General features: G+C 40.3%; 1 protein-coding gene across 2 annotated transcripts; it reads left to right on the plus strand.

Annotated features, from left to right (window-relative positions):
• The first annotated feature begins 661 nt into the window (after positions 1-661).
• Positions 662-11,124, plus strand: LOC122652255 (DNA-damage-repair/toleration protein DRT111, chloroplastic). Of its 2 annotated transcripts, none has more exons than XM_043845946.1 (3): positions 662-744; positions 1,143-2,071; positions 10,810-11,124. In XM_043845946.1, exons 2-3 carry the CDS (start codon positions 1,181-1,183, stop codon positions 11,104-11,106), a joined length of 1,188 nt encoding a protein of 395 aa, XP_043701881.1. In that variant the 5' UTR covers positions 662-744; positions 1,143-1,180; the 3' UTR covers positions 11,107-11,124. The 2 variants fall into 2 exon arrangements, with proteins under 2 accessions (XP_043701881.1, XP_043701882.1); XM_043845947.1 differs by lacking the exon at positions 662-744 and adding an exon at positions 984-994 and having other exon boundaries at positions 1,147-2,071.
• Positions 11,125-11,466: the final 342 nt, after the last annotated feature.

The raw sequence follows: 11,466 nt of genomic DNA on the forward strand, positions 1-11,466 counted from the left end.
ATTTTCCTCAATCCTTATTGACACATTTTAGGATTTTGGGTTTAGTATATAAAGAACGAGTCTTAGGGTATGAGAAGGTGGAAAAGGGTATTCGGAGGGTATTTTGGAACATACAAAAACCCTAGGAGAGGTTTGTGAACAGTCCTCTATGGGTGGAGGGAAACTTGGTCCATATTAAAAAGTCATATGAGAAAAAAAAAAAAAAAAAAGGACTGAGTTTCCCTCCACCCCATTCATCGGCGGGGGAGGGAGGGTATTTTGGAACATACTAAAAACCTAGGAGGAGTTTTTTTTTTTTTTGGATAGGAACTTAGGAGGGGTTTGTGAACCCTAGGATGATGGGGGAATCGTCCTCTATGAGTAGAAGAAAACTTTGTCAAAAAAGAAAAACAATGCTATTAGACTATGTTTGGAAACCAAGAAAAGATAAAATTCAGAAAATTTTGAATTTAAGGAGAATTTTTTTTTATTTTTTATCAATGGTAATGAATTTTGTCTTTGTTGTTTTTTCTTTCCTTTTCTTTTCTTGACTACCAAACATAGCCTTAAGGGATAATCCGGGTATTTTAGAAATTGTGAGCATCAATACATGTAAACGCATAAGAACCCAACGGCTTTAAACCGGTTCTGACGTTCTGTGTTTCACTGTGGGCTTCGAGCCTTCGAGAATCAAAAAAAAACTTTTGGTACCGTTTTTCTTTCTTTTAATTTTAAAGCTTTTCTTTGTCAATCCTCAGATGTAATGTAAATTGTCGTAATTGGGCTAATTTTAGTATATTGATCCAAAGCTTTCGGAAGATTAGTTCAATTTTGTTTCATTTTTTTTTGCACTGGTTTTGATCTTATAAGCCCTAACCCTAGAAGTTGAACTTTGTAAGTCGTTGCTCAGAAGGATATCTGAATTTGATTCTATTGATTTTTCATTTATCAACTAAATAGAATTCTTTCTCTTTTTTTTTTTTTATTCAAATAATTATTCTTAATTTTGTTTTAGGTTCTCACTGTCTGAGAGAATCTCCTTTTGTAGTCTGTTTCAATGAGTTCTGTTGAATTTACAGTGTGGTTTTTTATATGTATGCACGAAGTCCAGGAGAAAGAAATCTGAAGTGTACAAACTTGCATTGCTTGTTCTCTGTTGACAGTAAGTATTCGTTAAAGGGGAGAATTGAAAGAGAAGAAAATGCTTGGTGGGCTGTATGGGGACCTACCTCCTCCTTCGTCGGCACCCTCGGCCGATGAGGAGAAAAGCAGCAACTCCGCTGTGTGGTCAAGCAGCACCAAAATGGCACCGCCAACACTGCGCAAGCCGTCATCTCTATTCACTCCGCCTCATACTGTCCTGAAAAACCAGCAGTCACAGAACAAACCCAAAACCATAAATTCATCTCAGACAAGAACCGTCTATTCATCAACCAATTCGTTGGCTTCGTCTGCTGATGGGGTGAAAAGCCCGTCGTTTCAACCCGCCCTTGTTGGAGTCACATCCACAGTCATTGAAGAGTACGACCCTGCAAGGCCTAATGATTATGAGGAGTACAAAAGGGAGAAGAAGAGGCGTGCCATGGAGGCTGAGATGAAGAGGGAGCTCGAAAGAAGGCGGAAGGAAGAGGAAGAGAGAGAAAGGGAGCGAGAACAGAGAGAACGAGAGGCATCAGAAAGAGAAAGGGAGACGGATTACAATGACTCAAGAGCTTCATCGTTGAATATTTCTGGAGAAGAAGCATGGAAACGGCGGGCAGCATTGAGTGGGAATTTGGGAGGCTCTGCACCAAGGTCACCTTCTCCACCACCAAATGTAGATGGTTTTAGCATTGGGAAGTCAGGAGCAGGGTTAGGCGTTGGTGCTGGTGGGCAGATGACTGCAGCACAAAGAATGATGGCTAAGATGGGTTGGAAGGAAGGCCAGGGGCTTGGGAAGCAGGAACAGGGTATTACTACTCCTTTGATGGCCAAAAAGACAGATAGACGGGCTGGGGTGATAGTGAATGCAAGTGAATCCAAAGCAGAGAAGAAGGTGAAGAGTGTGAACTTCAATGGCATACCAACTCGTGTTCTGCTGCTCCGAAACATGGTAAACATAGTGTTAATATTTTATTTCTTCTGTGGTAGATGCCTTGTGGCTAGCTTCATATGTTATGTATGAGGTTATGTCTCAAAATGCCCAGTTCACTAGTGGCGGTTGTTTCTCAGAACCGTAGTTTTGTGTAGCAAGACATGAAATCGCATGAGGTGTTCTTGGCTCAAATACCAGACACTGCCCCTTTGTCATGTTTATTCATGCTTGCTTGGGTGAATACATGGGAAGGAGTCAAGTAAAGATTCAAATACAGAAAAGTTCCATTTAGGGTTTTCTTCATCATTTTCCGTGTTTAGATGTTCCCTCCCTCCGTATTCTATTTTTGATTTCTTTACTAGTTTACTGTATCTAACACAATTTAGTGTAAATCTATATACTGAAGAGAACACTGAACTTCTGCTGTGACTTGTCAGTGATAATGATAAACAGTTAGATAATGATAAACAGTTAACTTGGGGAATTTACTAACTGATTATCGAAGTCAAATATTAGTTTGCATTTGCTTGTTAAATATACGTATTACTTTAGAAGGAAATTAGAGTAAAACATCTAAAGCAACATGGAATGTGCAGATTTGGAACTGCAGATGTAGAGAACTTAAGAACGGGAAAATACGAGTGATTGGCAAATAAATGCAATAAGGAAGTCATGCAGACACTCAGAATGGATAGCACACTTGAAATTTAACACTGTAGATATCGATGGCAAACAAATACTGTTTGTAAGAGTAGAAAAAGGAAATACAAAAGATGCTCATGCAATGTAATTCCACCTTCCTTGAATCATCCTCATTCCTCGGGGTGTAAATTGGCAGCTATGCACCCTTTTAATGAGTTAGCAATCAGAGCGTGAGCCTCTATCCCCTTTTTTTTAATTTATGTCTTAAACTGATTAACCAACTATAGGTGAAGTGCATCTATTGCATTGTTTAATTATTGACATTCTCTACAACAGAAACAGTGATGCACCAAGAGTCAACCCTTTTAGTAAATTGTGTGATGAGAAGAATGCTTATACACCTTGTAGGACCGTACAGGAAACCCAAGTGGGGAGGGGATGGATTGGGTTAATGCGGAATCTTACCACAATTAAAACTTCCCCTGCACTATCTTTGCAAAACCTTTCTCACAATTTCAATCAAATGTTAGTAACACAAGGAAATAAAAGATTGAAGAGAAAGAGAGAAAGAGACATTGCACACAAGATTTATAGTGGTTTGGCACGGCCTCAATACCGTCCTATGTCCACTCCCAAAGCCCTTGCCGGCTTGGAATTCCACTATTACACTCTTCTTGCAAGGTAGGATATACACCCACACACGGATCTCCCTGTGATCACAATCTGTTTAAAGGAGGGATTGGCACCTTACACACTTTCCTTACAGAGTAGGAAAACACTTGCTTTCCTTTACACTGTAGGAGAAACACCCAACCAATGATTTGGGCCTCAATACCCTAGATCAACACAATCACCAAAAGGTGAAACCAATGGTACAAAAGGCCAAACACAAGTTAACTCTCTTTTAGGCGGATATACAAATGTAGCTCTGATCTGATCTTTTTTGCTCAGCAGCTCATGCTCATGGCTGGGTTAGATATGCAAGATGAAGCTCTTGTTCTTCAGCCCTTTTCCTTTGTTCTGAAGTTGATTTGCAAGTTTTAAGTTTTAACACATCGAGAGTTGGAATGATCTAATGATAGCCCGGCAGAGTTTCCATAAGATTTTTTCAAGATCATTAACCTCAAAATCAGGCATTAGTCCTATTTATAAGCCCAATTCCAACAGTAAAAAATCAAGCTGTCTGAAGTTTACTTTTAAACTCCGGTTGATGGCTTCCCTGTGAACAGTGAAGATTGACTCTTCGTAGTCCATGCTGCCTTGTATACTTTGGAGAAATCCTCTTCAGCTTTCACCGGTTGATGGTCCGGTCGGCCGCATCATCATCCGTTAGGATTAAGGTCCTCACAGTAACCAGCGGATCTTGTACTGGTCTGCCACTTTTCGCATCCGTCTGCAGACAGGTGCTCTCGGTAACCAGCGGATCTTGTCTCTGTCGATCGATCTTTTCCATACTGGTCATCTGCCCGATAAACATCCAGTCGGCCGTGTAATTGACCGCCAATGCTGTTAATGGCCTTTCCTCATTTCAAACCACATCACTTGGACATATCTTCCAATAGGTTCTTATACTTTGCCAAGTGATCCAATATAAGGACCATTGAGGTTACCAAAGGACTAAGTGAAGGTCCAAGATAGATGTAAACCAATTAAGTCCATCTTGACTTGGACAGTCTACACTAAGAGCCACCTATCTTAGGTTTTTTCCAGATTAGGTCCATTAGGTGATTAAGCTGAGCTTGAGCACTTGGAGATCGTTACACCCTAGGATCATTTAGTACATTACAAGATGAAAATCAAAACCTAGGATACATTCAAGCAACTAAAATAATCTTCCATTTCTTGATCCGAGTTGCTTGAATCCTCATGGATGGCTTCAATATGATCTTCTAGTTTCAGCTCGACCAATCCATGACATGTCACTTGAGCAGCTGGATATCTTTAATCTTGATATCTTCCAGATTTGATGCTCTAGACCAAGGAGGCAAGGACACTTCTTCCCAATGCTTGGAACCTGTATACTCAATAAAGCACTAGAGAGAGCAACAAGCTTTTTCATCCAAGATTAGTATGTTCTCACCAAAACATAAACCTTTAAAAAGAACATGGATTGTATACATGAGTACATGACATCCTTTGCCTCAACACACCTTTAGAGTTTAGGTTCAATCATAGTTGTCATGGCGTCGCCATGGCGCAGCCATGGTGTCCTGGCGCTGGAGAGGGTTGCATGGCGACCTACGCCATGGCGTCCCTCTTTGATTTCTTCTTCTTGTCTCTCTTTCCCTCTTCGATTTCTTCTTCCTGTCTTCAATTTCTTCTTCCCTCTTCGATTTCTGCTTTCCCTCTTCAATTTCTTTCGATTTCTTCTTTCCCTCTTCGATTTCTTCGATTTCTTTCGATTTCTTCTTCGATTTCTGAATTTTCTTCTTAAAACTTGAGAAACAATAGAGAAAAAAATAAAACATGGCTTGAGTATACATCTATTAACACATTAAAAATAGAGAAAATAAAAAATAAAACATGGTCGACATGCTCGCCATGGCAACGCCATGGCGGGCGACATGTCAATATATCGACGTGACACCCCTCCACCGACTTGGATCGCCGTGACGCCGTGGCAACTATGGGTTCAATCATGGGTGTTTGAACCAAGGTACTAAAACTCGGGTCTCAGTACCAACTCGGCTCTTGGAAAAACCGAGACGAGTCGAGATCTCGCCGAGTTGGTGAATTTTTTTTTCCCCAACTCGAAGCCTCAACTTTGGGTCAACCCGAGATTTGGACCCGAGATCCGAGATCTCGCCGAGATATTGCACTTTTGAGACTCGCAGGCAGTCTCATCTCGGCTTTTCCAAAAACCGAGAAACTTGGCGAGATCTCGCGAGTTCTCGATCTATGGTCTGAACTCCTCAGTCAAGTAACAAAACTTGCTTTAATATCAGAATTAGTGCAAGGTAGAGGTCTAGCTGCTGGAGATCTTAGTTTTTAAGAATGGTCGTTGTGGTAGAGGTCGAAATACCGAAGTTGCAAAGTAGAGGTCAAACACCGAAGTTTTTTCCTTGAACACTCAAATGCCTGAGCATAGAACAGTTGGCAAGCGCCGAGGGTAGAGTTCCTCCGATAGATTCCAGTCCAGCCACAGATATTGGAGCTGCAGAAGCTCTACAAAGGTCGGTGGAAACTCTCTAGTGAAGCGATTGAAGGAGAGGTTGAGGAGCTGAAGCCAAGGCAATGCGGAGAAGTTGCGGGGGATCTCGCCAGAGAACGCGTTGGATGAGAGATCAAGGTAGTGGAGGCTGGGCAGAAGATCGGCAGAGATTCCCCCGGAGAGAAGGTTCTGAGCTACATTGATGACTTGAAGATCGGTTGTACTGAAGGTAAAGAGCACAGAGATGAGAGCATTTGGAGAGAGAGGGATGGAGCCATTGACGAGGGTAAGAAAGTAGAGGGACAGGGGGAGAGAGAATATAAAGGATTGAGCAAATGTGTTGAGAGATACGCTCAAGACATTTGCAGGGAGTATTTTACAGCGATATTGGTCATAAAATTTGTCAGCTCTTTTCCGGAAAACCTGTGGTCTCTTGTAAAATTTCACCCAATGAAATTTTACAAAGTTCAAAACAAACAGTGGGAAATTTGATTATGGTAAAATTTCCATTTTAACCTATTTTACGACGAAACAAATGGAGCCTAAGGGACAATATGTTACATCTGCTGGATCATTTGTGCTGGTTCCCCTTCAAACCATATGGAACATTGGGGCCTCTTCCAACGTGATTTTATTATCATTTTTGTACTTGGAAGTCTGCAATTGAATTTATCCAAACTGATTATCCCTTTACAGGGTCTCTAGGAAGCAATATCTCTGCCAGGTTCAAAACTTTTGGCACAGTCCCTGGGGTTTTAGGAGGTTGAGGCAGAAGGACTCTCATCTGGTTATTCACTGGATGTGTGTTGCTGGTGATTAATCTGGTAGTTTCCCTATTATGATGGGTTTTCTGTTGAGTTGCTAGTTCTATTGGTAGCCAAGATCATTTTAATTGAATTTCTTGCCAACCGTGGAGTGGTGACAGTTTCTATGTGCGTAAGAAGAGCTATTGATGAATGGCAGTTTCCTTTGAACTTTAGTTTTCAGGTAGATTCCAAATCCCTTTACTCTTGAAGTCGCTGATGCGGACGCCCTGTAGGTGCTGATTCCTATATGTCTGTTTGTTGTTGATTCCAGTGGATTTATGTCTTCTTTATACATTACGGTTTTGTTTTATTCCGACATATGGGGCAGAATATTGGGCAGTTAAGAATAGTAATATAGATAAGATGAGTGTAGCGGAGATGAGGATGTTGAGGAGGATGTGCGGCAAGATCAGGAGAGATTGAGTAAGAAATGATAGTATTAGAACCAATTTGGGAGTTACACCAATCCAAGACAAGCTCTGTGAGAGCCGCTTGAGGTGGTATGGTCATGTCCAACGGAGACCGATGGATGCACCAGTAAGAAAGAGTGACCAGATTCAGCTTGACGGAGCTAAAAGAGGTAGGGGTGGGCCTAAAATGACTATTGGAGAAGTGGTAAGAAAGGATATGCATGTGGTAGGGCTCGATCCTAGTATGCCCGCGGATAGAGTTGTTTGGAGGTCAAGGACCCGTTTAGCCGACTTCTTGTAGGGGGATGTTCCTAGGATGCTGCTTTGACTTCTACCTTTGCTTTTCTTATTGTTATTTTTTTTTAACTTCCTTTTACTCCTTTTTACTTCTTTTTATTTCTCTTACTTCTAGTACTGTCATAGCCTCTATTGGATCCTTGTAGCCAACCCCCATTTAGTTGGGATAAGGTTATGGTGGTTGTTGTTGTATTTCCATCATCCTATACCTGAGTACCTTACCTCTACACACTACTGTAAATTTATTCTAAACCACCCTCAATATCTCAGTTCTTATTCCACTGAATGCTTCTGTCAATTACCTTGTAAGTTGTAACCATCTCAATATTCCCTAACTATCCCCAGTTCCCCACTTGTCAGATAATTCACTACTCTGGTTTGTCTTTGAAGCCCTTAAGGCATTCATCAATAACTTCCTGTAGCCTCCTGAAGACCCTGCTACTATATACTTTCATAAACAGCCTAATCTTGAAGCACAGACGCATGCATCACTCTCCTGATTACATTGTCTCTTTTTCTTTTAAAACTTCCATCTCTCTTAAAGGATCTTGCCAGTATGATGATTGATTTATTTGATGGGGTATGGATAGTGGTTTTAGGTAGTTTTATGGTAAATATATAAGGTTTGTTTGCTTGGGTCTAGAGATCAGAGGTTTATATGTTGCACTTGTATTGATCTCTTCTCACTATCTCTCCCTTACACACATACATACAAATTGAAAGCAGTTCTAGCAGAAGCTGTGAATTATGATGGCAACACTATTTCTATGTCATGAAATCTGATTAAATGAGTGTTAAGAATGAATTAAATAAGAAAATGGAAACAAGTGTTTTATGATATTGTCATACTGCAGTGGTTTCCCATCACTTCAACTTGTGGATGACCAACATGGAGCACTAATTGAGGGACAGCGTCACACCACCTTAAAGATAGTTTTCACACCTCAACAAGTAGCAGCAACAGTACTACATATAAGAATTTACTTTTCAGCTTGTATTATATAGATATAGAAGGTTAGATGTGTGTTTTTATGAGCAAGGTTCCAGATTTTGGTTTCGACTGGGATTTCTACCCTGGTTGAAACCGAAATATACCACTAAAATGGCATCAAAATGACTGAAATAGCACTGAAATATATCACCGAGATGACTGAAATGGTTGAAATGGTCAAAATATACCACCCACCGAAATGGCACCGAAATATGGTCCATTTTGGTGAAAAATTGAAACATCAAGGTCCCTCAATTTGCATGCCATTTTGTTTCGACAAGTGTTGAAACCAAAATATCAAAATTTCGAACGTCGATTATGAGAAAGGTGATGGGTCCTTTCTTCTTACAATATAGATACGAATGATACCTATACATATGGCTTGGCTTATGTATAAAAGCTGAATGATTAATTTGCCTTTGTATGTCAGGTAGTGTAACAGTTGATATTGGTAAATAGATCTTTATCCTTTCTTAAATTGTGGAGGGGGGGGGGTGCAATATCTTGCTAGAAAACTGCCGAGAACAAGATGTACTTGGGGGAAGTATAGAAAACTCCATTTAGTAACTGAAGGCACAAACTTTTGGAATGAAGATCAAATTAATTCCATAACTTGATATGGTTGCTCTCTCTTTCTCTCTCTCCCCCTCTTCTCTTCTTGAGTCATTTGTGCCCATAGAGTGGGGCCTCTTTTCCCTCTGTGCATTCCCTTTCTTTGCTAAACTCCTCTTCCATCACCTTTACTCCATCCCACGAGGCAGATTACAAGAAAGGGAGAGGGATTGGTTAGTTTCTGATCTTATAGCACGTGATTCTAGTTTGTATACATGGTGACTAATAAGCACTTCATTTATATGGTGCATCAAGCACTGATTTTGATGGCTCTGGGGAACAATCTTCTTTTTCTAACAAATCAAGTCTGTCGAACATATTTGAGCGTAGCACCTTCTTTGTTAAAAGATAACTAGGGTGGTGTTAACCATTTTTCCCCAAGACCTTTATTTCAGTTGAAGATTTTGTATGGTGCCTTGGCAGTTTTTATTTTATCTCATTTTATAAATGAAAACGTGTTTTTTTTTTTTTTTTGGAGGGGGTGTGTGTGTGTGTTTCATTCTAAGACTAACCTATACCATTTATAGGATGCAAATCAACATTGTTTGAGCACATTTTGCAACTCTTTAAGATGGTGGTTAGGATTTTCCTTGTTCAGGCCATCATAGTAAATGGAATGGGCTGGCTATCATAAGACATGTGATTAGATAACATGTAATATGAATCCCAGAGATGAGAGAACACTTCCATTATGGCATGACTAACAATATCAACAGATTATTTTTCTCCGACTCATACATAACAATTTCCTTTTACCTATTAAAAGCATCATCTCTATCATTAAGCACAAATCCTCATGGAAATTGTCGCTGTTTAAAGCAACATCTCTATCATAAAGCTGGTTCTCATGCCATAGCCTGTTTCTTTTGTTATCTGTGATAGCCTTCATTGTGAAACCCTTTTATCAAAGCTACTACTATTGAATATCTCATTTGTCCTTGACCTTCTTTTCCTTCTGAAACCAACTAATGCGACCATGGTTCAATCATGATGACTTTTGGCAGATCCAATCTTGTTTTAGTTGATTTTGTTTGTTGTGGCTGGCGCTTGTAGCATTTCACAATGTTATTACCGGATGTGGTCATTTTCGAATCCAATTAAATGTTGAATGATAGTTTAAGTTTTAACTGGCAACGTTTCGGTTGTTGTGTAGGCCTAGATTTGGAACCCTTTCAAGCTGGTGACTTTGAACCAGTGACCCTTAGTATTATTTTAGTTCATGCCTCTGTAATCTCTTGCTTTCATGTTTCAATGATTCATACTCGAACAGCTCAGCAAGATTTTTTATTTAATTTAGGTCTATATTGGAGACTGAGTAATATATATGTTATCTTTATAGATAAGGCAGCTGAGCAAGGCTCTGCATTGTCTGCAGAGGCCAAAACATCTTCTGTTTTAAATCCCATGGAATGCAAGGCACCTAAATCTGTTTTGCTGGTACAGTCGCACACCCATTTAGGTCATATGTAACTATCACCTTACCTAAGCACCAGTCTACTTCTAAAACATCTAGGTAAGCAAGTCGGACTGTGAGCTTTGGTGTGTTCTGAATGTAACTTTCTTATGTCAGGAGGTGATACCCCTACCCATGCTTGAAACTGATGTATTCATTGGTTGGCTATGACTCTTCATTAATCTGCTAATTGAAGATGTTCACCATATATTCATCATGTTAATGTCTAGGTTGTATTATGAGATGCTGTATTTAGGACTACATGTACAGGTAATCTTTTGTTTTCTTGTTGTTTGCAATTCAAGTTGTTCTATGCACTGATACACTTATGGAATCTTCTACTAAAGAGGTCTAGATGGAATTGTCTGACTGTGGTCTGTTTTGTTTTTTAAAGGTGGGACCTGGAGAGGTAGATGATGAACTAGAAGACGAGGTAGCATCAGAATGTGCCAAGTATGGAACAGTATCCAAGTGCCTCATATTTGAGATCACAGAGCCCAATTTCCCAGTAGATGAGGCAGTCAGGATGTTTGTACAATTCGAGAGACCAGAGGAGACGACGAAAGCACTTGTTGATCTTGATGGCCGGTTCTTCGGAGGGAGGGTGGTTCATGCCTCATTTTACGATGAGGAGAGGTTTGGAAGAAACGAGCTAGCTCCAATGCCAGGGGAGATCTCTGGTTATCCTTGACTGATGGGTGTAGGACAATGAAGATGGGTTGCAAGTCATCATGTCTCTCCAGGAGGTAGGGAAACTACTATTGGGTTTGGCTTCACTGATATTGGGTTGTATGGGAAGAAACTGAAAACATGACCTTAACAGTTCCATTTACTACCCAGTGGATCAATTTTATTGGTCAATCCGTCTCTCTCTCTCTCTCTCTCTCCCCCCCCCCCCCCCTCCCCTTTTTTTTTTGGTTTTTCCTGTTAGTCTTTAATGGGGAATAGTGGATCATCCAAGAACCCAAGAGCGACAATGACTCTACAACTAGAGATTTCTTCTACAACCATGTGGTCTTCTTCCATGAGAACAGGGTTTCAAAACTCAGAA

This window comes from Telopea speciosissima, chromosome 2, assembly GCF_018873765.1.
Source record: "Telopea speciosissima isolate NSW1024214 ecotype Mountain lineage chromosome 2, Tspe_v1, whole genome shotgun sequence".
Lineage (NCBI taxonomy): Eukaryota > Viridiplantae > Streptophyta > Magnoliopsida > Proteales > Proteaceae > Telopea > Telopea speciosissima.